Raw genomic sequence first — 27,224 nt, 5'->3', positions numbered from 1 at the left:
GTCCTCCCAGGCCCAATCTAGATATAAGTTGTGTATTTTAACAGCATAACTCTGTCTGGGAGATGGCCAATTTGCAGTTAAAATCTCATATGTTTTGCATAACTGGATATATCAAATGCCCTTTATCTTTGTGCTGTGTCTGGGATAACTGATCACTACTCCAGTGCTACTCCTGCAACCGGGGGGACTTGTTAATTTTCATACTGATTGGATACCTGCTTACAATTCCCAGCAGGTTTCTGACTGAGATGTCAGCAGGCTATGGCAAGTCAAAATCCATTACATTTGTGAAGTTTACCTAAGAGATCTGTGCTATCCTGGTTCATTTTCATTGAAACCAGATGAGTTATGCTCCCAGGAGCAGCTGTGTAGGCTGGCATCCACCCCCTGTTCAGCAGGGGGATGGGGATGTCAAGCCTCTTTGGCATCTTGGTGAAAGCTGCTGGATTTGTTAACAACTGGGAAGTTGGATGAGACTGTCCTTGAGAACATTTGTTATGTGGGTATTTCAGCTAGAGCTAATAGGGCAAATAAATGAAAGCCTTGGTCCTTAGTCATGGCTGGGAAATTGTAGTACAACCTTGTGGCTGAGGAGTGGAGCCTGGGAGAAATAGTGCTGGGATGAATCTTTAACATGGTGGATAATGGACCAACACCTGTTAGGTTTAGATTTTTATGGTGGAAAAGATTTACTGAAACCTACTTTGACTCATACAGAACTGCACCTTTCAGTGGAAAGAGACAATCTTGCAGTTTTAGTGTCTGTCTTCCTTTTATTAGCTACCTGGGATAAAGTTTCAAATCAACTTGGCTGGGAAGCATCAGTATTTTGGTAGATGCCCTAAATAATAACACAACCTCTTCCACTTAAATACAGTGATTTAACAATCATCTTACATACGTATTGTAAAATGTACATAAAAGAGATACATATTCTAATGTGGTTTTGGATGTTGTCTCATGTAACAGTCCTGATGTGGTTATTGTCAGCAGAGAAGTTTTGTGAGCAGGAGTTCATATCACCAGAAAAAAACAGGATGCAAAAGCTAAACCCTTTTATTTTGCAAGGAAGACTGCTTAGTCACAATTAATTCTGGAAAATGAGTGTCACTGACTTTGCAGCAGAACTTCAAGAAGCTCTAGTTTGGTATATCTCATTTAGCAGCCCATTGACAAAGGGATAAGTATGGGCATGGTTGAGGTCTACATGAAGTGGTAGACCTTAAAAAATTACAGAAATGATGCCTCTTAACTAAAATGCCACGGGAAGCCTAGGGGCTATTACTTTATTAAGTTCTGCTGAATATGCTGCTGGTTTTACTCTAAGCAAGCCACACTATTTTATCTTCAAGCAATCAGATCAAAACTAAAGGATGTGAACCTCCTGTCTTTAAGCAAAAGGTTGGTGTGGGCTGTGGCGTTTTTTTTGGTTTTTTTTTTTTTTTTTTTAACTTTCGGATTTCAATCTGAATAATATTTTGTCCAAATCATTCAGTAAGCTAAATTTACTCTAAACAAAAGTACTGCTGCCAAAAGTCTTGTATTCAACACAGATCAGAGATGGGTAATTTTGTCTTAGAGATTTTGATGTAACCAAGTACATTTTGAGAAAGTTAAAAATGAAAGTAGTGATCTATTTGAAATGTAATGGCCTAGTCTGCATAACATGTCATGACTTGCCTGCAGTGAAAGAATTGTGTACAGCATATGCCGTATTTAAAATAATTCCTTTAAAACTTGATTGTTTAAGGTTCATCCAGTTCTCTGGCAGGGTGCAGCTGTAACAGAACTGGAGATTCTCTGCTGGAGACTCCCAACAATACACCACTGGCTTGCCTGCAAGCCTGGGATTTAAACACAAGATGTTTTAGTATCAGCCTTCAGTTTCATAGTTTATTTTCCTTTTATTGCAGTCATCAGTTTTTTACTCTGATTATTGGAAGGTAGCTGGGACCTGTGTGCTGTTTGGGTCCAAAGAAGGCACTGTGAGCACAGCTCCACTATGAGCAAATTTTAGGCTAAAGGCTTAAAATCTCATTTCTAACATTAATCTAAAATTCTTTGCCTTAAAACTCAGTAATAAATTTCACATTTATCTAAATCTGAATGAGTTATTTTCACATCACCAGTGAAAAATTTAATCAGATTTTTGTTGTCTTCTGGTAATAATCGACTCCTTTTTTTTTCCCTAGTGTGAAATATGTTTGTGATTTCATGTCCATAGTCAGCGAGCTGTTTTAAAAACTGTTTTCCTACTTGCTTGAGATGTGTAAGTGGACTCATAGAGCATAGCAGATAGGAAAGGCTGGTATGCCTGGGGCATTTCATTAACTAACCTCTTGAGTCTGATAATGGAGATGCTGCAAGGATGCCTTTTTTCAGTGGAGTCACAACACTGAGACTATGAGCATTAAGAGGTTAACTGCTTACATGTCTGCAACTTTTGATAATGTACAGACATATTTGTTGGTTTTGTACTAAATGTAAAGAAAGAAGGATTTGGTTCTGCAAAATTACATGTGCCATGTTTGTGTATAGATCTTTATACTATGCTTATCACTGATCTGCCTATCAGCTGGCAGTAAATAAATTTATCCAGATTTGCACATGTATATAATCGCTTTATATTCTCCTTCATGGAGATGTATTGTAGAGATGCTAATTAAGGTGAGTGGCTTATTCTTTTTTTTTTTTTTCATTATATGGAATATTCTTGCTAACTTACATAGGTAGACTGCCACCATGTATAAAAATATAACTCTCATATATATAAGTATATATCATACATATCATATTACACCATGTATAAAATGCTTAGTTTCTTGAATGTTCCTTATCAAAGAATAAAAACTTTCTGCAGGAATAGGTTTTAAGTCAAGGTATAGCAGTTTATTTGTTTGTAGCCTCATGTTAAAAACATCTTTCCCCAACAACCTTGGTAAGTTAAACATCTCTTAAAAATAAAGACATTGTAGTAATTTTATTGATGACTATGTGAACATGCAGATTGTGTTCTCTGGTTTGTGCAGTTCCAATATCCTACAAAGGCACTTCAAAATGTACTACCCACTTTAGGGATCCAATGAAAACTAAGCAGTGAGAAAGTAGTGTCCTTGCCTGAATGACTGTGATTAACATCAAGTCACTACTTGAGAGGTTTAATTGCTAAAAGGGAAAAAGAATGGAGGTCACAGGGAACGAAAATCTCACTAAAATATGCCATAGTTTCCCTTGAAACCACACAGAATATTTTGTGCATTACTTTTTCATAGGGAGATAGAACTGTGTTATCACTACAGTTCCTTGCCCAAGACCTTGTTCCGAGTAATATTGACTTTTAATGAAATCTCTGAGGAAATAGCTGTAAATTCAATGTGAGAAGCATGTGGGACTTTCCGTAAGGGAAGGTGCAAGGGAGAGGGTTGTTAGCCCTACTAGAATTGGTTGTTCTCTTTGTAGGTTTTCTACTCACCAGTTTTCAAACTCTGCAATGAATTATTTCACAAAGTTTTGTTCAAATTAGTTTACCTATTTCCAAGGAAAAGAAAACCAGATAACTTTTGTCTGAGAGACTCTTGGAGCAAAGAGACTACAGTTGCTGTCAGCATGGTCACCACACCACAGATGTGTTTTTCTCCATTTTTTAAAAAGATATGCCTAAAATAAGCCCATTTAAGATACTGGAATCTCTCTCTCAGGAGATATTTCCTCAGACTTTATCAGTGTAGTCCTGTTAGGATACTGTCTCACACTGGTCCTATCAGGTCCCGGTGTTCCTGAGAACAATTTTCTTGCATTTGGAACCATCAAATGTGTCTCTGTGGTACCTGTCCCACAATAAGACACTGTGGATAAATTTCCTGTCTTGATTCACAAGGGCAAAGACGGCAGGGGAGAGTGAAGAAACAGATTGGAGGTGGGTCAGAGTAGGGGAGGGAGGATTCAGTGCAATCCGCAGGAACCAGTGAGGATGTCTGCCTGGGCGCAGCAGAAGTGTCTGTGACAAGGGGGTGTGATAATGGAGGGTGCTGTTAGTGCTCTGTGGAATGAGGCATCATGTGGGAAAGGGCAAGGAACTGGGAAGTGGTTCAGGAAAGCACACAATCCCCCCCTGGGTTGCACCATGGGTAGATCTAATTAAGGAGCGCAGCACTGGCAGCCAGGGATGAACAATGATGCCAGGGAGGAGACAGTGATAGTCCTGTGTGAGTTGCAGGGGGAGGGGAAACAACTGGGGGGGACACTGCCACATTCACACAAAAGAATGAATTAATGGTTGGCAGGTTCTGTCGATACTTTAAATTTAAATTATGTGAGTTGCTATTTTAACTTAACACTTGCGTTTTCTGTTTATGTGCAGGGGTATTGTTCTACAAAAAAAAAAAAAAAAAAAAAAAAAAAGGCTGGCTTGAATTCTGAATATGCAAGGCTAGAATATGCAGCGATTTGGGGACTGATTGACAGCTTAATGATTCGGGAATTGATTGACAGCTGAATGAGGCACTCTGGCTGTGAGTGTGGATGTGAGGGGCCAGGGAGCACTAGCAGAGGGTGACAAGAGCTGGGAGCTGTTATGGATACCTAGGTCCTTTTCATCCCCCTCTGCTGCCGCGGCTCCGTGAGCGTTCTTCCTTTCCCATGCACGGGCTTTTATGTTGGTTTTTTTTTTTTTTTTTCAGTCAAGCATGTTAAAGTTGAATGCAGCCCAACACCAGTAAAATGGTAATATGAGCCCATGCAGTGTGTGGCACTGGATAGCATCTCTTCAGGACAGCCAGAAATTCTAGAAGGGGAAGGAGAGAATGCAGGTATATAGAGTTCCCCATTATCAGCCATTATGGTCTGCTAATGGGTAACTTATTCTTGTCCTGGTGCAAACAGGTTTTTTTTTTTTTTTTTTTTTTTTGTGTGTGTGTGTGTGTGTATGTGGCATTTATTAATGAGAATATCTGGAAAACTATTTTTAGAACAAAATACTTGCAGTGTATCCTCCATTGCTCCAATGGGAAATGTCCATTGAACAAAAAATGAAGACTTTTTAAAAAATGTCAATCTTCAATTTTTTTTTTAATATGAAATTCCAGATGTTTATAATGAGAAATTAAGAATTAAGTTTTCAGTATAATGAATCAGTTTTCTGGGAAGCATGGCAATCAAATTATCAAAGATGTACAGAAATCGTTTGTACATTTTTCAGGATAATATATGTATTCCTTTGACTTCTGTCTATCACCACTGCAGAAGTAACTAACTTGGTGGTGTCAAGTTAGTTGAGAATGAGAATGAGAATGAGAATTTGAACTTCATCAAATGGGAAATAAAACTTTTAAATACTAAAAATCATTAAATGTTTGGGAAAAGCTTTTTGGGATGTGAGCGGCTCTGTAGTGGGGCAGGACTCCCTTGGGTTATGGTGGAAGAGTAAAGTTCCAAAGATATGTGTGCTTTGAAAGGCTTTCTGAGTAGAGAGAGGTTCTATTTTTGTTTTGCATTTCCCCCTCTCTTTCTTCCCTCAGTCACCTGTGCCAGAGCTAGGGAGAAAAGATGGCTCTGTCCAATCAAGAAATATACCTTCTCTTTGTCCTTTCTGTTAGTTTTACATCTGAGAAGGTTCCACTATTTTTCTTGTAACTTTTTCTCTTGTAATATCTCTTGATTGATAATTAGAGAGTTCAATTAACAGAGTCAGATACTAAACAAAATCATGCTAGCACCATTGCTCTTGAAGAAGGAAAATATAAGAAATCATTAAAAAAAAATTAACTGAGCTTGATAGAAGTTTCTAAGATGTGAATTGACTTGAAGATGAAGATTTAAGTCTCTGTGTTCTATATGTTATAGCTCTTACTCTTGAACATGGGGATTTAGAAAGAAAGGGTTAAAAAATAAATTGAGAATCTACTTGGGAATTACCATCATAAGTTGCTGACTTCATGACCAGAACACTGATGAGACTTTGAGAAATGGAGACTAAAGAAGGGGGAAGAAAAACAGGGGGATGACACAGGTAAAAGTCAGAGTGGCAGAAAGAATTATCTTTAGAAAAGAAGAAGCAACTTGAAGGCAAAGAGGTTAACAAGGTTGAGAGCAAGTGATAAGCGGGGCACCAAATTTGGCCTTTGCTGAGGGAGAGAGAACATGAGAAGGGGTTTGTTTTTTGCTCAGTCTAGTGGAGCTCTGTACAAACAAACTTCTGCAGGTATGCTCAGCTCTGACAGTACAGCTATTCATTCGGAATGAAAAAATGGCAGAAAAAAAAAAGGATTGGCAAGATGTTCACTGACCTTTTCTCCTTCCCATTCTTCTTGCTTCTAAAAGCTTCCCGAACAACCTAACACAGAAAACCTTCTAACAATTCTGCCAGCTAATATTTATAGCCAGCTTCTTATGAGAATATAACTTCATTACTTCTTTAACAGCTGAAGTGATTGTAAAATCCCTGAGCAGTTTGACAGAGTGAGTGTCTAGTCTTTAATTTTTAACATTTCTCTTTCTGAAAGCCTTTTAGAGTCCAATTCTTTACTGACACTCTCCCTTGTCAGTCTCGCACTTAAAGCAGTTAAGCAAAGCAAGTGACTTATTTAAATTTTAAGTCCCTGTGCCCTAAAACTGCTATGCATAATCAGTTTAATATGCTCCATGAAAATGCATGCAACACCAAATTTAAAAGAGGTATTTAAGTGGATGACCATAGGAAAAGATAGAGTGTGTTAGAATTGATGCTTTAGTACCACAAGTGCCTCCCTTTGACACAAAGGCAGAAATCACAAAATTACAAATAGGAGGAATAGAACCAAATATAATAAGACTAGATGACTGATACAAAAAAGATTATACCTATGTATTTATTCCTAAATTGATATTTTGTATGTAAGTTGATAGAACTAACGTGAGAAATATTGCCGTAATGAAACACAACAAATAGAAGAAAAAAGAAATAAGGCAGAATAACTAAAAAGGGAACAAAACACAAACCAAGAATGCCAAAATAAGCAGCAGCAAAAAAATAGACTTTTAAAATTCCAACAAATTAACAAGGTTTCAAGGTTTTAAGGTTTCAAGAAAGACTTCAGTGACTGCAAAAAGAATTGCAGAAACCATGTCATGAAAATCACCTAGAAAACAGGGGATGCTTACTTTATTTAGAATGAATATGCCAAAAGTAAGTACAGCATCCTTTCTCTGCCAGGGTAACTCTTCCACCAAGTGCCCTACCATGGAGCTGCTCACCTCCCAGAGTAAAGGGCCCTCTCCTTATGAGAAGGTGCACCAGGTCACACAGCTGTGAGTGAAGATCAGTTTCAAAAAGTAGAAAAACAATACCAACCTACATCTTCACCATTCTGAATGAGTGGTTGTATTCTGTATTTTTAAATTTTTGTTAGTATTGTCAAAATTCCTTTCTTAGGTGCAGATTTATTCAAAGTACATGAGAATGATGGAAATGCTTGTTAGTATTCAGTTCTTCAGAAAAGCTCTTTTCTGTGAAAACTTGAAATGCATTATTGTTGGTAGCTTAACTCATCTGTCATACAGTGAATGTAAATGCTAATGAACTGGATAATGTTAATATTAGGGGATAGATTAGTGAATAGATTTTAAAATAAAATTTATATGGCTAGAATTCAGAACCAGTTGCTGCTATTTTGTAAAATATTCAATGCAGAGGAGAGATCAATTTTAAAGCTCTAGTAAGTATTTAATTATGTTTCCAAAATTTATTTTTCTTCCCATTACTTATGTGCTTGCTCTACTTGCCCTTTGTTGTCTTCACTGGGCTTTGATTCCTCCTTAACGTGTGTGCATGTCCAAATTACATTGCTATACCATGTAAATATAAATATACTTCCTTACATCTTCTCCCCAAAAAGGACCCCACTGAACTGAAGTAATTTCCCATAAGCCAAACATTTTAAAAGCATAATTTCTTTAACTTATTTTCTTTTGCATTTCAGAGTCAAGTGAATTACTTTACATCTATCTGTGACAGTGCCTCAAAGTGCACTCCAGCCAGTAGTTACAAGGGGAGATGTTTAACTGGCTGGAGCCCACACTCCAAGGAATGTGTCCCTCTTTCAAGGAGGTTGCCCCTGAGCAGATGAATTTGTGACAGATACAATAATTGCAAAACCAGAAAAATATGGTGCATCTTCAGATATTTTCTCTAGAATTGCATTTTCTGACTGGAATGCAATGGATTGACCACTAGTGAAAGCTAAACTGATTTACAGGTATCTTAATATACAGCAGCTAGAATTCTGTGTCATGTTACATCCAGGCAGGTCAGACACTGTGTCAAGTTCTTGGGAGTAGTGACACGGAGGTCTGTGCCTGTGCCCATAAATCCATGGAGCTCTCACACAAAAACCTCTGAAAACATGTTGACATGTCTGCTGCCAGTGAAATAGAAGCAGAGAGGCAGGGATGGATTAGTACATTTTGGATGGTTCATTTTAATGATGTATACTTAGAGCAGCCTGTGATGTTTCATTTGTATTTGTTAAACTTTCAGTTCCTCAAAGTATTTACTTCTGTTATATGATTCTGCTGGGAAATGCCTCGCATGTATAAAATAACACCAGTGTAAATTCTTCTCTGTTTGGACATGCATTCTGGAAATTAAGGTTAAGCTGTTTTGTCTGGGTGAATATTTGTAAATGTTTAGCATTTTTAATTTAAAGACTTTTCTCTGCTTGAACATGTGGTATGCAAATTGAGGCCTGGGTGGCACACTGCCTTGGGGAAAAGTAGTCCTTAGTCTTCATTGTTAAAAACCAAGGACTCTGATTTCTGAGCTTCATGCCTTGCTGCTTTTGTGAGGGGAAGGTGATGAAAAATTGCAGTGGTGTCTAGTCTTTTCTGAGCTTGAGGTAAGGAGGAAGAATAGGCCAAAAAGAAAAGTGAGAAAATGCTGTTTGGAAACACCTATTTCTGCTCTATGTCTGCTCACTCTCATGCATGATTGTGTGCTGCCTTTGCGCATAATTTTATTCTCTCCTTAGTAACCATTACCTAGGGCAAATACTGCAATTTGGTCTCCAAGCATGCTGCATCGGGGGAATCTCTCTGATGGGTATCTCAAAAAGCAAAGGTTATGTTCAACCTAAGTTCTAAACCCTTCTTCTGAGCAAAGGCTAATGAATTCTGCATCTTCCTTAGCTTTTTTTGGGTTGTAAGAGGTAGAGTGTGTGGACTGAATTATTTTCAGGAGAAAAGCATCATGATGTCTTCTTGATCTAAAAGAGACAATAACAAGAGGCTTCACTACCTATACCACTTTTCCTTCAATAGAGGGTCTAGCATCCTACTGGGGCAGAGATCTTGTCTTTAAATTCAGTTAATGTCAGTAATAGTTCTGATGTGGCCTCCTCTGCTCTGTACAACACAAGAGAGAAAATTAAAAACTACCCAACAAGAAAAACCTCACTGGAGCTAAAAAGCAGTGAGCTATGTGAAAGATAAGAATTTCTGGTGTCTAAATATAGAGTAATATGAATATGTTAAAACACAGAACTCTATGTACTGCTTTTAAAAGAATAATTTCAATTTGATTAAGAAAACTACACTTAAATCAGCCTTCTCTTGCATGTTCTGGCTGTCATTTTCTATAGCCAGTATAAACCTGCCTTTCTGGTTTACGAAGGCACAGTGCTAACATGTAAAGCAAGATGTTATGACTCATTGAAATAATTCTTTGTTCTCTCTTGAAAGCATTGTTGATGGCATTTTCAAATGTACTTGGGTTTACCCCTAAAAATGCAAACCTTTTGCAAGTCTGAGCTTAATGCAAGGCAGAATATGTAATTTTTGCAATGCCATATGATGTGAATGTAATCCTGTTAATGTCTTTGATAGTTTTGGTTTCTAGCTTTGCTGAATTTTGCTGTAATTTTATCAGGGAAAATAAGATGGCTTCTCTTAGTTTGTAAAACTTTGAGCAAATGCGGTAAAAATGTGTTTCAGGACTGAGAAGTAGTTACTAAGAGATTCATCAGCAAAACTTCTTTCTGGACTTGACTTGAAGATGAAAATTACTTGCATGAAATCCTGAAATCATGTGGCTAAAAATGAGAACTTAACTGAAAATGAGTCTGCAGTGGTTTCACCAAGGGTCAGTGTTTTATGTGGACAGTGATCCCCAGTGCTGGGAAAATATGAGGTTAAGGAAGGTGGGGTTTGAAGGGTGTGAGGATAAGTCCTGGCTCACATCCTGGCTGTTCCCTTGCAAAGTACTTCTTTGTGTTCAGCAGGCTTTGCTGAAAGATGTGAAAGGGATTGGCAGAGAGGGCTGTGGAGACTACAACATGCAGCCTGTTTTGGCTGAGAGTAACCAAAGCCCTGAGCACCTTGCTGCTGTAGGGATGGAGATCCCCCAGCATTGTGAGCTGGATAGGTTTGCTCAACCTTTCCTCCCAGCCAGACCACCTGTTTCTGCAGGACCTGCAATTATTGAAGTGTTAAGTGGGCTGCATCAAAAGAGAATAATTTAACAGGCATTTATGTTTTCTATCTGCCTAGCAGTATAAGTAAAAAGCAGTTTAAAAGCCTTTTATCTCTGAAAGGAAAGAAAGGAGGCTTTAATTTTAACCAAACCAGGTCTGATATATGCATCTTTCTTGGGGATAACACACCAGCTTTAGGGTCCATGGAAGGAAAGCTGTCCCAAAAACTTCTTGTGCAGACCTCAGCTGAATGAAGTAGAAGACTTCCAGCCAAGAAGGGTAGTTGCATTCTAAACTGGTGCAGAGTCATGTAAGTTGAACTCCTGTAAGACTTAAGCTTCTTTGATTACTCCCAGGATTGTGTACTATTATTGTAAGTAAAATAATACTTACATTATTGAAATTGATAGCTTCATCTTGGTGGCTCAATCACTGTTTCTCAGTGCTGTTAATAAAACCAACTGATACTGTGAATAATGGTACTGGTCAGACAAGGAGTGGCAAGCTCATTGAAAGAAAACAGATTTGAACTGCACACAGTCACAGAAGCTGAGCAAGGCTTGGGTGGGCACCACTCAATGTGTCCTGTGAGCTATGGTGCAGGCATCCCTTTTTATACCTTCTGCAAGGGTTTACTGGCCTCACTGTGGTTAACTGTGTCAAAAACCATTGACTCTGAATGGCTGATGTTGGAGATCCTTTAGTCTAAAATGTTCTCTGAAGGTTTAGTGCCCAGCTGGCAGTGTTGCCATCATTTATCTGCATGGGTCATTTGGAGTCAGAGCTGCTTGTTTATTTTCAACTTTCTTGTGTCTGTTTCTAAAGATGTCTGTCCAGCCCTAGGTTTCCAAGACATTGTTGTACTGTTTAAATGATGATGGAAATAGTTAACAATGCTGAAGGTAATTTGTCTTATATGACACAGAATCATAGAACATGCCAATTGGAGTCCAGGACATTAATTATGAGATAACAATGTCCCTTTTAGTGGGACGTCTTCTCTGCTTCTTTTGAATTACAACTAATTTAAAAATAAAATGAGCAAGGACAATTACTACTTCAGTCTCAAGTCCCTATGCTAGTAATCAAACCTCTATTTTTAGTGTTTTTTAAGGTGCGTTTCGTTTTGTTGCAACATTTTTCTGCAGTGCTCCTGATAGTCACTCTACAGCTCATCTTGCCTTGTTCTCACAACCTGACTTCAGCTTCTTGTTGATGAAACTGATGATAAAATCATTGTATTGCTCTGCTTTATCCAACTTGATAAATTGAGATGTAGTGAATTTCTGCTTACCTTAATCATATTTCCCCCCAGATTGCTCTCTGTTTTGTGGCTGATCATTAAGGCTCACTGTGTACACACTGAGGGAATATGTAATTGCAGTTGCTTGATGTAAGCAACCAGTCTGATGGATTCAGACAAAGAGAACCTTTCAAATACATCTCCTGCTTTAAACAAATATATAGTAAATCTGGTGAATAGAATGGATATGCAATTTCCAGATATTTACCTTGTGATAGCTTGCTTAGTCTGTGAGTGGCCACCTGAAATTGTTGTATTGTCCCTGCTCGTGGGATTAGATATGAATCCTGACTAAATGCATGTGCTGGGGAAAGAAAAAAAAACCCAGACCTTCACCATTGTGATGTGATTGATACTTCACCAGTAGAACTAAATTAAAGAATTTTTTAATCAGTATTGTTTGCCATTTTAATTTTGAAATGATCTGTTCATAGGTTAGAAAGCGAAATTGCACAAACAATATCTCACAGCTTTCACCTTCTTTTCCTTTTCTCTGTGGTGATTTTACTACAGTCTAGTAGTTTATAAAATATGAAGCAGCTAAGCAAGGCCTAATTATGAGTTATGTCCATATTTGCTTGTGGAATTTAGGACTGTAATCATCAAAGACTCTAACTGATTCTGATAGGGGATCATTCTGTGTAATTATTCTCCATCCTCCTCATGTTTTTCTTGTTGGCTGCCAGGCAAACCAACAAATACGAGGCATTCAGGTGGAAGTGAGCTTTTCACAGATCATATTGTCCCCAGCATTGTTTGCAAATAATGTCGTAGACACTTAAGGAAATGCTATTCAAGAAAACAGTGGGATTATTTCAATTCAGTGTATTGGACTGTTCCCCCTTCTACTATCAAAAATATTTTACAAGAAAACAAATAAAACTTAACCTTCTTTACAAAGATAAGTAACAAAGAAGTTAATGATGTATAATTTAGGTCTTAAGGGCAGTTTTGCCTCCTGATCTCTATTGTCAGAGTTTGAGTGACAGGTCTGTACCGGAAGGGTGAGTTGGATTTGAAAAATGCTGTGTTCACCAGAACTGTGGGGGTTTTGTTTGTTTGTTTTTCTTTTAGTATTGTGTTACTACTACCTTGCCAGCTTCCTAATAGTATTTTACAGAATTATTTTTTAAACATGCAAAATATTTTCATCTGTACTGTTGAAATTTTTGTTAAAGGCAATGGGAACTGCCTATTTTTTTTTTTTTTTTAGCCAAAGCTAATTGAATGCATGAATGCCACTGCACATAGCTGACAAAGGCAGAGCATCTTTGTGAATAGGCTCTGTAAATTCTTTCCCACAGAAGTCAACGAAAGGGTCGGTTGTCCTGGGCTACGTATTTCGTCACTTAAACCTGGTGGAAATAGATTACTTTGGGCTGCGTTACTGTGACCGAAGTCATCAAACGGTGAGTAAAAGACACAGCAGATTGGATTTGCCATGTATAAAATTCACACTGTTGTGGTGTTACCTGTAAAGCATTAGATTGTCATACTTCCCCTAGCTTTCACTGTTTCCTGGCTCATGTTTCCAGTAATAATTTATTTTGTTTGTTTCCAATAAATTCTTGGAATAGCCATTAACATCTTAGATAGGAATGAAATCAAATGTTAAATGTTGTTGAAAACTAAATTAAGAAAGTACAAATAGTAAAATGTTATTATATGAAAGTAGGATTGATATTTTTTCCTCTTTAATACTGTGCCCTGAAGCCAGTGCCTGGTGGTCTGTGCTGCTCAGCCTCTCTTGGCCCTGCAGTGCCTGGGAAGCAGTGTCCCTGAGTGCATCACATCCTGCTTCACTTGCTGCAACATCGGCTGAAGACCTATTTCAGGGTGTGTTGGGCAATGCCATTTTCACTCTGCCTGAACCATTTCTGTGTCCCTGAGCCCATGTTCTCTAGAGCCTCCTTGACAGGGACTCACCCCACATCTGAGGCTTTTTCCACTGGGACGTTACCATCCTAAACAGACAAGGAGATGTTTCAGCCAGGCTGAGATGTTTCAGCCAAAGCAGGCAGTGTTTTGGAGCAGTGCTGTCTGCCCCACCAAAGGCTTGTGCAGGATTGCTGCAGGCAGACATGAGGAGCTGGGGGTGCTCAGCAAGAGGAACCAGTCCTGTATTCACAGGCTAGTCTTCATACTACCTTAAAATTATGAAGTAAATAATGCCTGGCCTGTGGTTAAATTACGAAAAGCCATTACAGTTTTGAAGCCAGTGTTTTGTGATGATAGCGCTGCACAAGAGCCTGTTCCATCTATATATAGTAATAACTTATTGAATTGGCTAAATATTTGCCGATTTCTTCTGTTAACCAGAAGTTGATCATGTAAAGATTGAATTTAGAACAGTATTCAGCAGGTTACTGATTGCTATTGAGAGCTAACGACTGCCCCACTCTCTGTATTTTAACTTCTGTGCCATCGTCCAGAAATTTATGAATTTAGTTCCTTGATGAGCTTCTAATAATTTTATTCTGTGAAGATGAAAGCCAGATTCAGCTGTGAACTACAGGTAGACTGTTAAAAATGGTGGTTTTGATTTCCTGACAAATTTGAGGTGTGAATGAACAGCAGGTAGGTATTTCTTGCTCTCAGAAATGTCTTCCTTTTAGCTGTGGTTGCAAATAAAATAGAAATGGCTGTTCCTGGGAATATTTCCAGAAGCATACACAGGATATATTTAGTGGTGTATATGAAAATATGAGTATAAAAAGGGATTGCACCTCTTTTGTGAAAGGGGCACATAAAAGCACATTTTAGGGCACATCCTTTTGTTCTACTTTTTCTCTCATGTGGTGCTCCAGTGGTGTAAATTTAATGTTAGCTTCAGGCTTTATCCTCGGGCCAGCCCAATGTCAGGAAGCCACTGTGATTCTTGATTTTCCCATGGATTAGGAAGATGTTTATCCCACTTCTGTTATTCGCCGGCTCTTACACCAACACTGGCCTTGTCATGTGGATACAGGACCTCAGCTGTGTGCAGGGCTATGGAGTGCTCCTGCCCAGCCATGGAGATGCTGCCACAGGGACTGCCAAGTGTGAGCTGCTGCCTTTGCACCTGGGCTGTTTTGTAACAAACCATTGTGAAAAGGCCTGTTAATGTTGTTTGTCTGTGTAAGGATAACGAAAAGCTGATGCTCCCTCATCTGAAAAGTTGATAAATGAGCTATAAAAGTTCATTAACAGTGCTACTGTGTGTAGTTTTATGTGTTTTATGATGTGTGGTTTTATGCTGCTAGCTTGCTATTTTTAGTGAACTCTTGTAAGCTCTTAAGAATGGGCAGTATAATGGAAAGTTTTCACATAACAAACAACACCTTGTGCTTTAGCTGTAAACATATATTTAGTTGCATGCTGACTGTGGCTAAAACTCTCTGGGCTGTTGTGGGAATTAGTTCAGTAATGGCTGGCAAGAAGCCTAGATCTGCGTTTTGGATTGGATCTTTTTTGGACCACAGTAGATTTCCTAAGGGAAGAGGAAAAAGGTTACCTTCCTAATTAGTTTTAAAACCATGGTCCTGAGTTAGTCTTGGAGGGAGAAAAGTGTTTAGGGGTTGAGCTACCTATTAATACATTGCTTGTGGTGGGGAAAGTTTTATTTTTTGTACTGTCAGGTTTTTTTTGTCACACCATAGATTTAACTGAATGGTGAACAAAGCAGCATAGACAAAACAATGCATTTTAAAGAGCACAAATCAATCACAAAAGAAACATTTTTTTTTATTAAGGGTTTGAAAGGGATTGTTTGGTTATTTTCCCCATTACTGTTGCATGCCTAAGCATTTCCAGGTGGTCTTTTAAGTGCTGTGTTGGTGAGCTACCTCTTATGTGGGTGGTATAAGAATTATTTTAGTCCTACCAGTTGGGCTTTAATGAGTGAACAAGGTTTCACTGTGCTACACAGTATATATGAATGTGTAGCATTAAAATGGTCTCTTCCTGACCAGCCAACCAACTAATTAGCCTGTGAGAACAGCTGGATGCAGCAAACAGATTGACAGAACTGGGTGGCACTGGCAGGGGCACAAACAGTAGCATAAAGCATAAATTGGATGACCCTGTCTCTAGGGTGGTAATTTGGTCATATTACACAAATTTTATTTACTGACATTCCAGGTTTCTCTAAACTCTTCACAGTAAAAGGAGAGTATTCAAATAGAAAAATCAAGCTCTGGAAGATTACAAGTTGATATCAGACTACCATTACATATATCTACTTAATGCTCTGACTAAGACAGGTCTCCAAAGGAACAAAATGTATCTTCTAATAATTAGTTAAAATACAACATTTAATAATGAATTAAAAATTCCATGATTTAAAAGTACACCCCAGTGAACAGATAGGTTCAGCTAATGCTGTGTTGTCAGTAGTGTTTCCTAATCTCTTATCGCCTCTGTTGACAAACGACATGGTCCTTCTTCTCATGTGGTATTTGAGTACTTTTTTTGTGGTGCAAATTCTTTAAAAGAAAGACCAATTTTCTTTGGGCGCCACAGAATCCCTAACTGTGCTTCGTCATCTAACCTTCACCTGAGCTTTTTGCGTTACTGCAGAGAGTGCTGGCATCCAAATTAATGTGAGTTGACACCAGATGCTGTCCTCATGGTTCTCAATGTGGATAGTCAGCTGGGTCTTCCAGGAGAGGGGATTTGTGTCTTCTGCCTCATCTCCCAAGACTTTGTGCCCCATCTGCTCTTTCTAGGTAAGACACAATCGCCAGAATATGTGTAGCAGAAGCTGAGGGTGGCTTAGGATACTGTGCAGAATCACAGAATCATTAGGTTGGAAGGGACCTCTGAAGATCACCCAGTCCAACGCCCTGACAAAGCAGAGTCACCTGGAGCAGGTGACACAGGAGCACACCCGGGTGGTTTTAGGATGTCTCCAGAGGGAGAGACTCCACACCCTCCCTGGGCAGCTCTTCCAGTGCTCTGCCACCCTCAATGGAAAGAAGTTCTTCCTTGTATTGAGGTGGAACTTCTTGTGTTTTAGTTATGACCATTGCTCCTCGTCCTGTCACTAAACACCGCTGAAGGGAGCCTGGCACCATCCTCCTGCCACCTGCCTTGGAGATATTTATTTGCATTAGTGAGATCCCCTATCAGTCTTTTCTTCTCCAGACTAAATAGGCTCAGATCCCACCTCACCTCACAAAAGACATGCTCCAAAACCCTCACCATCTCTGTGACTCTTCACTGGACCCTATCCATTCACTCCTTGTCTCTCTTGCATTAGGGACCTCAGAACTGGACAAAGTTTTCCAGATGTGCCTCACTAGGGCCAAGGAGAGGAGCAGGATCACCTCCCTTGACTTTCTGGCCACACTCTTTCCACTACAGTCTCTCATTGCTTTAGGATTTGGGGAAAACAGTGGCCCATGGGTGTACTTCTCCAGGGGCTGGATGAACTGGTGTGGGGAGGGCTGTCCTGCCACTCTCACTGCTGCTTCCTGCTGTGCTGCAGCTTCTAGGTGCTCTCCACCCAGTCCCTTTGCTACTGCCTTTATGGCTTTGCCAGGGGTGTGTAGGGTAGCCAAGCTAGTTACTGGTCTGGAAGAAGCCAGTATTTTATTGAGGTACACAAAAGGCAGAGATAGCAATATTAATACATGATATGTCAGGAAAAGTTGAGCAGAATTTGATGAGGGGAAGGGTCCTTTTGAAGCCCAAAGATGTTCCCTTTTGTGAAATGCCAAAAGAATCATGCTATATACAAAAAATTGTACAGCAGGCTGTAATGTAAATATTCTTTTCTTACCTGATAGTGCTAATCTGAACTATTATAATCAGAATGTACCACATACTGATACCCTCTTAGGGCTCTGAGAGGAGAAATACAAATACAGAAGGACAAATAATGATATTCATTCATATTGCACCATGCCCCCACCCTGCAATGTAGATGTGTTTTTCTCCCCTGCTCGGAGGAAGCTCTGTTTGAGCACACAACCCTGAGAGCACAGCAGGTAGGAGGTAACCCATGGCAATACAGAGAATTAATGTCATACAATGTAGAGCATATTTTGTCCTCAAGATTGTAGAAAAAAAAGTCAAATTGTAATTAGCTTCTGTTTTGTTGAATGGATTTTTTTTTCTTTTTATGGATTTTTACACTCATCCCCAGACACGATATACTAAATTACCTAGGAGGAAAGAGAATTGTTTGTGATTGTTAAATTACATGTCATAACCAGTGGAAAGAAAATGGAGGCTGATAGTGTTGAGTAGAAACAGTAAGTTTTAGAAGAATATTATTGGATTAAAACAGCAGACACAAAGCTGATGGTCAAGTGAGTTACAGGTAATAAAAATAAATTTTTAGAGTGAAGGATCAGTTCACTGATGATACAATAATAAACATAATCTATATAACTTTAGATTCTAAAAACCAAGATAGTAGCATTAAATACATATTTGTATGTAGGAATTGCCTGAAAGTTTTTGCATTTCTTATATAATAGGGACATCCTGAACTCAGTGGATTGAGGTTCTTTGCAGGGAACATTTGCAGGAGAAATCTGACACAGCAATTCCAATTCCTAGTGTTGTCTTAGGTTGTGGGAAAATCTCAATCATTTCAGAATATAATTGAAAAATGACACATTTTATCTTCAAAATTGTGTTTCTTCCTGTTGTAAATGTGATCAAAAACTAACACCTTAATTGAAAGAATCTAATTAAGACAGTCCAACGTTTAGTTTGAAGTTGATAGAGCTTTCTGCACCAGACACTTCATTGATTGAAACTACAGCAAACATTTCAACCTAGTTAATATTTTGTTCCAAGCAGGTTTATGGAATTTGACCTAAGTTTAACCCTCTGCAGATGCAAAAACTTAAGATTCCAGATTTGTGGTAAAGTTCTTGCAGGCATTTAAAAGGGCTAAATATGAAATACTGCATGGAGCTTGGATGCAAGCTGCTTACATACCTGGCTTGTATGAGAGCCAGATTTGTAAATGTACAAAGGACAAAAGAGTCCATTTATTCTTTATGCTGTACTTTAAAACATTTTTTTTTTAAATGTAATTTCTACCTGAAAGTCAAAAGGGAATTATTTTCTTTAATACCACTGTACCTCTTTAATCAGTCCTAGTAAATAAAAAATTATTAAAGTAATACTATATGTGTTTGTAAAGAACAATTAGTAAACTAGTCCCTTTAGTAACTGGATAGTTACATTGGTTAGGACTATTACAAAATGATTATATTTTTTTTCCCACTTCTTCTGTAAATGTTAAATACTTTTTTTAGATTGGCAGCGTTGATCCCTTGCAGCTGAGTGAGGAGGTGCTGGGTCCTCCAGCTCTCTGCAGCAGTGGTGAGCTGTTTGCAAGCCTGTGCTAGGGGGGGCGCAGGTGGGAGAGCACTGGGGAGTGTCACAGGGGCTGCCAGGAGATGAAAAGGGCAAAGGAGCTGCCTTGGCATTCACCACTCCGGGGTTTGTTGTCAGCAACTGCTGTGCTAGTGCACTGGATTAATGAGACACTGGTCTTTTGTTCCATTTCTCTTGGCACTTCAGCCTATCAGCTTGGTGGTGTAACTATAGCTGGCACTGTTTATCCACCTGTACAAGCATTTAACAAGTATCTAACACACATTACTGTGTAGGTGTGCCTAGGTGGGCTCACAGGGCCCTGGTGTTGGGGTTCTTGGATCTCTAAATGTTCTCATCTTTACTGTCTTTGTCTTGAAAAATGCCTTTGCATTATCCATGAAATTCCATTCATCTTTGGCTTGCAAACACAATGTTAGAAATCTCCTGCTCTTCCCCCCATGTCTTGCATTCTTCAGGAAAATTTTGGCAGCCTTTGAAATAATAAATAGCTGCACGGTGATTTTGAGCATGGGTTTGTGCCATGGCCACAGAGTTAAGTACTCACTGGAGAAATGAAAAGGCAGATGAGATTCTTGTCTCTTCTCCACCATACTGAATTGTTTAATCTCACCTGTGCTGATCTCAAGACCTGTGGCACTCACAGGAAAACGTATTTTCTCATGCCAGCTGACACTTATTTTTACTAGCACAAGCAGCAGCACTCTCTCTTACAGGGATGAGAGTGCAGTTCCTCCTGTCAGCTCAGTATGAGGGAAGGAGAAGAAAAGGGTAAGGGATATGAATAACCAATTGTTCTGTGTTAATTTTCAAAGTTAAGTAACTAATTTCCATAATTATCTGTCTTGCAGTACTGGCTGGATCCTGCAAAGACCCTCGCTGAACATAAAGAATTGATAAACAGTATGTATTTAATTTGAACTTAGACGACAAAGATGAAGTAACAATGTTCCATCTACACAGTCTGCACAATATCTCTATTCTAGTCGCAAGAGATTTATAGTTCTTAACAAGTTTGTTATTGCAGTTCTTTGCTGTATCGAAATTTCACACATGCATTGAACATGGTATCATTTAACAGTGTCATTATTGTCCAAAGACTGCTGTGTGCTTAAATTTTGTTTTAGGCTAATAAGTGTTAATTATTCTTAATTTGTATAATTAATTTTATAGTAGCTGTGATGCCTCTATCATGCTTAGCATACCATAACCATTTTCTGTGTGAATGCAACATTTTTTCTGAAAATTTAAAAGTTTCATAAAATGTTAAAATAGGCTTCTTAGTAGCTGTTTTGTAGTCACCTAGTAACAATTAATACCAATTAGCAATTCATGACAACTCACTTTTACACCAGTTTTTTTTTCCTGCAGCTGGGCCACCATACACTCTGTATTTTGGCATTAAATTTTATGCAGAGGATCCATGTAAACTTAAGGAAGAAATAACAAGGTACAGTATTTAATAAAAGTATAGTTTGTTGATCTCAGGCTGGCAATCTATTTCAACCAGGTGCATATTGTTGTGGTGCCTGGTTTGTTTTTTTCTTGAACATCTGAATGTTTTTCCTTGAACACTGGTGTGTAGAAAGAAAATTCTGATTAACTTCACAGTGGTTGATAGTGATGAATGTTAGGAAGCCCAGGAAGAAAAGATGTTCTCTGGTGCATCAAAAATCAAAGGACCTTGATGTGCATTTTTGAGAGTGGTTTTTCCCCCCCCCATATTTTCAGTAATGCATTGTTACAACTGCATTTATACTATGCTATAACCAAGTTTAGAGTTTACTTGGTATCAGATATAAATACAGGAAATTTTCTTCTTTATTTGCCATAATTTAAATTCCAGAACTGTTTTTCAAGGGGATTTCTTTTGGACTTAATAAAAATATGTGAAGGAAATTGAAGAGTTGCATGCCTCTGATTCTTTTACCTAAGCTTGTCCTCTGCAAGGTATGATGATGCATACAGTAACACATGCACGTGCTTGCACACAGACACACACACGGTTATCTGAACTCTCTCACAGTTTTGGGGTTTTCTGTCTATTTTACTTATTAAATGTCTTGGACAATTACTTTAGGTTCAAAAGGAACTCTGAGAATTTGGGTAGGTAGGCGGACAAAATTACTGTGCTGGCTTGGATTAACAAATGCCAAATACTTCTTTTGATATCCTAAGAATGTGACACATGAGGATTCATTCGAATGCATGCAAGGTTTTTAATTTTCCTTAATCAAAGGTTGCAGCACAGGCAGAATATTTTTCTTATTCCAGAGTGAGAAAATTCTTTTGTTTCCAACTGGCACAACAGGAATGGAAGTCTCCAATGTAACAACACCCAGGCTGGCCTGGTAAAAATAAAAAATGCTGTGACTTGGCAGGTAAAAGAACATAAGCTGGCAGCAATGGGATGCCCCTGTACTATGGAAATTTGGTGCAATTTTCTTGTACTTTCCCAGAAGAGCTTTAAATCCTCCTCACAGGGAAAGATAGGTGTCCTTGGGAAAGGGAACTTTGGCCACAGAACCTGTTGTGATTGCCTCCCAAGAGGCAGGGTGGAGCCAGGGGCCTAAATTTTCACAAGTTTTTCCTTTGCCCTGTGATAAGGCCAGCCAGTGATCTACACTGCTGATTAGGTGAGCAAATCCAGTTAAGAAAGGTTGCAGTATCATTAGGAAGCCTCTGGTCATGACCTGGCAGTGTTTGGTCATGCAGAACAGGCACCTTGGGTGGTACAGAAGGCCAGCCCAGAAAAGTGATATGATGCTATTGTCAGTCTTCTGTGAAAAACACTGAGTAGTCAACAGCCTTCAACATCTATGAGCGCTTGTTCCCACAGGCTCTTAAATCTTGGAAGGAAGGCTTTTTCTTTTTTGTTCAGGAAAATAACAGTAGTAGTAGTAGTAGTAGTAGTAGTAGTAGTAGTGGTAGTAGTAGTAGTAGTAATAATAATAATAATAATACCACCATCTCCTTAGAATAATATGGTTTGGAAGGGACTCTTAAAGGTCCTTCCACTTAGGAGGCATTAAAAACCCTCTTTTCCTTTATAATAATAATGTTTTGCCTAACTGTGTAATTCCAGTGATGTGTTAACTGCTTTGTGCTAATCAATGTGTTTCTTTGGAGCATGTATTTATTACTTTAATGGACATGAGAGCTAACTCCATTATTAGATTCTGATGATCTGTGCCATTACATCATTATTCTTTGCAAATAATGAAAATCTGTCAAATTTGTAATTGCTTTGCAGCAGAATCTCTCTGGCTTGTTAGCAAAAGCTAACACTGTGGTGTTTGCAGGATGTGTTTGCTAGAGAAAACTTGCAATTAGGCACTCTAATATGTGCATGACAAACATAGGCACACAAGATGAGACTGTTTTAGCTATAGATATAGACAAAAGGCCTGGTTGAGATTGTTCACCTTACAGGAGTCATTTAAGCAATTAACAGTGTAGGATGCAGGTGTATTTTGAAGGTTCCTTTGGTACTTTATTTTGAGACTACAGAAATATAGGTACTTGCTCCAAGGATAATATATTTCTAGCATCCTTTTCTTCTAAGCTCTGCTTTGTAGAGGTGGAGAAATGCTAACAGAAGTATGGGTGTGCAACAGAAATGCATTTCATGTTGGAAAGATGATGATGTGTACTCCACAGAGGATGTAAAATCATCTTGGTCATTATCATAATTCATACAGGGAAGATTTGTCTAGGTAGGATTGCAAGCATAAACTAGAAACAGGACGGAGGTATTGCTTAGAGTGAGGAAACACTGAGTGTCTGTGCTTTGTGTTGCCCAGAGATATTCCCAGGAAATTCCTATGCTAATGCCATTCCTCTAAAGTAGAGAACATTAACCATTTTTTAGAGGATGGACATTCCTACCATAACATCTGTCATAGCACAAACTCTGGGGGAAATCATTAATCAGAAAGACATTGAATTGTTATCTTTATTCAGAGGCTCATCTGATAAAGTCTAGAAAATTTGGTTGGACCTTAAGTTTTCTGAGTCAGCTATCATGTAACCTGCAGTTTGTAAACTTCTCTGAAATCAGTGTAGGTGCACTTTGCACTTACAGAGCATTCCAAGGTGCTTTCATAAATTGCTTGTACTAACACAGAATAAATTATTTGCAGAGTAGCTGAATGGCTCTATGTAGATAAAATTGAACTAGTGAATAATGGAAAAGCTATGTGCTTGCATGGAAGACCTTTTTTTTTCTGTAAAAAATTACCTTCATTATATTTTTACATTTTGTAGGAAATCAGTGCAAGAAATTAACTCAGGATGATGTGAAACGCTGCATAAATCTGTTGTAATAAAATCAGATAAATTCAAAATAGTGTTTAAAAGATTTTGTATAAATCATTATGGAAAGTTGCAAAACTGCAGATCCTTTATATAATGGCTTGTTATCTTGTCTGTTCCATCTACTTTGGGCATATTGATTCATTCAAGTGGTCTCAGCTTTATCATGTGTAGAAGCAGGTTTTGACTTTGAAAATTACATTTTCACCCCTGCTATCACTATTCCAAGCAGGAGAGTATCCTGTGCTACAACAGATTCAGTTAGTTGTTGATGGCACACCCATCCATCTTTTTCATGTGCTCCATCAAACCTCCCTGCTGCATTGTATTTGATACTCTGGTATGTGGAGAGGAAATATTTGAGTAAGCAAGCATCCAATACCCAGTCATCCTTTACACTGATCCTGTGATGAGGTTAAACTTTTGCCCTGTGATAGGTTTCTTGTTCAAATTTTCTGATTCCTATCCCTCTTCCCCACTTCCTGACTGCTCTGTGAAAGTGAAAAGAGGGAAATGACATTTTAGGGAGATAAATAAATGCATCTGCACAATGTAAGCAGATTGGAAAATAATAGGAAGTGCTCCCTTTCCTGGGTTCTTCCACTGGATGAATCTTAGTAGTTACTTCAGGATCAGTAGGGGAAGTTATTTAGAGAGGAATACAGGCATTTACTGTCACAAAGTTATGGTACATGGTATGTGCATAGTTAAAGGAATGATTTTCAAATATTAATTGGACTTGAAATAATTTTATTTTATCTCTGTGTTTTAGGTATCAGTTTTTCTTGCAGGTAAAGCAAGATGTTCTACAGGGCCGTTTGCCTTGTCCAACCAATACTGCAGCACAGCTGGGAGCATACATAATTCAGTGTAAGTTCTCCTGGCCCACTGAGAGCTTATTTCTTTCAATCCTGCATTGTGATTAATTTTAGGTGATGACTGAAGATAGCATTAACACTTTATGCATTCACTTCCAAACAGAAGTAGCGTAACTGATTTCACTTCAGGAGCCGTAAATAAATGACCATTTTGAATAGATAATGCAGGAGCAATATAGAAGTTAGTGTAAAGAAAAAACTTTAAAATCAGTCTGAAGACTCTGCTAAACATTATTTGCTTTGCTGGGGAATATTTTGTCAAGTACTCAAGACTTTATTACTTTGGATTACATATAGAGTATGACAAAACTTTCATCAGGAGATTTACAGATTTCAAAGGCTTTTGGCAGCCTCAAATCTGGGAAATAAAATATTATCTCAAAAATTACATTATATCAATATGATATATCAATATCAATATTATATCAATATGATATACTTAAGGGGAGGATATGATTTGACCTGAAGTTAAGAATTTTCATTTTATTTAGTATTTATCTACATTAATCCATCAGTAGAGATCATTTCAGGAGTGGATGTTATGTGCTGCATGCTTAATAGAACTAGCAATCAATTAGAAAGGAGTTGTCTGTCTACTGGAGCAGTTGTTCTGTTTCCATTACAGCTCAAGATCTATGTTCAAATACAATTGTAATCAAAAATTGTGTGAAGAGCCATGCTGGGACCTCTATCTGTAATTTCTTCTGTATTAAATTTAGATTTGTCTAAAGTGATGTGTATCAAGGAAAGATTATTTGTATTATTAGTGTTAAAAGTGTGACTCAACAACTCTTAATATAACATAAAAAAATAGTCCTCCTTTCATATCCATTTTAGAATGACAAGGCAGAATAACTTGTGTATGAAGTAGGAATGGGCATAATACAGGATTTCTTGGTAGGTTATATGTGTATCTGAAAAGCTAAAATTTCAGGCAGTATTTATTTGTGTACAATTATTTTTTACTTTATTTTGCCATCTTAGAAATATTACATGTCATCCTCTGAAAAATTCTTTGCAATGGACATTTCACTTTACTGGCAGACATGCCTTCTCTGAAAAAATACTGCAAGTGTGAAGCAGGAAAATATGCAATGATGGTAGCATCTTCATTTTATTATGAGAAATTACTAAAAGGAGTAAATTCATGCCCTTCAGTAATTTTGTAAGGTGGTGAGAGCTGTTGTTTTGGTATAGTGTCCTGTTCTGTAATTCTAATCTCAAATATTTTGTTGGAAAACAATGAGAAAGTTTATGGGAGAGAGAAGAGTTAAAACATAGCCAAGGTTACATACAGTGAGTTAAAGTTAGTCCAGGCACAAGAAGCTATGCATTCTCATGGGCTCTATAAAAAACTTTATCCTTTTATTTAGGGCTAGCAGTTGTTCCAAATATGTAAAGACACCTGAGAAATGTCTGTCTCAGACACGGAACACAATTTCAATGGAGGTTTTCCAGAGAGACTTCTCAACATCCCTACTAAGCAGATCACCATCTTTTTCTAGCAATTTCATTTCAGCACTTAGGAAAGAAACATCAGTAGTTAGATGAGTCTTTTCCTTCTTGGCTCTTGAAGCCTTCTTTTGGCTATGTTTTTGGCTTAATGGGCATTGGATAAGAAAGCTCCTGTGAAATCTTTCTCAGAGAAACCCAGTGTGCAGATATTACCCAGGGTTATAAAAAAATTGAAATACTAACTTCTGCAGAGTTTCTTAGATGCAATTATAGTTAAGATCAGTAGACGTGAGTTCTGGCCAAGATGCATATTTGTTTTATAATTATGTAATGTGTACAAATTCAGGGTTGCGTCAAACAAAATTACATTGGCTATTAATCATGTTCTTTTCTTTAAGAAAAGTCTTTGAAAAACTATTTTTATTTTAAAAGTGAATTTGATATCCAGGAAATACACTGATATTTTATTGAAAAAGGAAAGCTTGTGATTCTTCACAAGAAACACCATTAGAAAACCTTCCTTCTAGGACTCACAGGATATTTACCTCCATTTGTATTCCCAGTTTATGTTAAAGTCCCAGCAATAATATGAAACTTTTCTGCCAGTAATATTGCAGTATATCATGAGAGCATATATATTACAAAACTAGAATTTTCTTCTACACTTGTTTTGCATATGCTGCCAAATAATCACTGTAATTGAATTCAAATTTTGCTGGTTTGGTCAAAATTTTGTCTGGCCTGTAGAAGCAGTAGATTTCCTGTCAAAGCTTCTAGCTCTTTCTAGCTCTAACCTTAAATATATCTTTTAAAATGCATGAAGACAAGTTTTTTTCTTGGTTTTATCTGTGCTGATGCAAATAGTTCTGTATTCTCTTCCTTTATTCCTTTTTTTCTTATTTGACTGCTGATTAAATAGGCCGTCAGATGGAGAGGGGTGGCTGGGCACCAGTAGGTTAATTATATAACACATTTTTTTGGTTGAGAAAAAGCACAGGTGACCTTTGTTATCTCCTTGTGTTCTGTAGCTGAGCTGGGGGACTATGACCCGTACAAGCACACTGCAGGTTACGTCTCCGAGTACCGCTTTGTTCCTGACCAGAAGGAAGAACTGGAGGATGCCATAGAGCGGATACACAAGACTCTGATGTAAGAATTCAGTACTGTTGGGAACTTGGCAGGTAATACCAGACTCAGGGATGCTGGGTAGGTGGGGAGGAACAGCCTGTGGCACAGAGTGGAAGTTTCTAGACTTGAGGAAAAGACGCAGGGAATCTAGTTATACGTCTCAGAAGCAGGAAAGATTTTACATATTCAAGCTGTTCTTTTCGGAACTGAGTAGGACAATAGCTGGAAATGTGAGGTGTGTCAGACCTAGGTATGGGTGTTTCAGAGCCAGCAGTTTTAATAAAATGTATGCCAGAAATTCATGTGTAGAGCCAAAAAAACCGCTTGCTTATCTCCAAGTTCATGTTCCTGGTAAGTGTAAGGAAG

General features: G+C 38.2%; 1 protein-coding gene across 1 annotated transcript in view; it reads left to right on the top strand.

Annotated features, from left to right (window-relative positions):
• Positions 1 to 27,224, top strand: part of EPB41L4A (erythrocyte membrane protein band 4.1 like 4A) — a 113,846-nt gene that overhangs the window by 32,942 nt on the left and 53,680 nt on the right. Inside the window, exons 2-6 of the mRNA XM_054004267.1 lie at positions 13,050 to 13,154; positions 19,935 to 19,986; positions 20,455 to 20,533; positions 24,170 to 24,267; positions 26,759 to 26,879. Of these exons, the coding sequence (XP_053860242.1) occupies positions 13,050 to 13,154; positions 19,935 to 19,986; positions 20,455 to 20,533; positions 24,170 to 24,267; positions 26,759 to 26,879 (455 nt within the window). The remainder of the gene's footprint in view (positions 1 to 13,049; positions 13,155 to 19,934; positions 19,987 to 20,454; positions 20,534 to 24,169; positions 24,268 to 26,758; positions 26,880 to 27,224) is intronic.

Source organism: Vidua macroura, chromosome Z, assembly GCF_024509145.1.
Source record: "Vidua macroura isolate BioBank_ID:100142 chromosome Z, ASM2450914v1, whole genome shotgun sequence".
In the NCBI taxonomy this organism is placed as follows: Eukaryota; Metazoa; Chordata; class Aves; order Passeriformes; family Viduidae; genus Vidua; species Vidua macroura.
The sequence above is the reverse complement of the archived record's forward strand: the minus strand, read 5'-3'. Positions and strand labels throughout refer to the sequence as shown.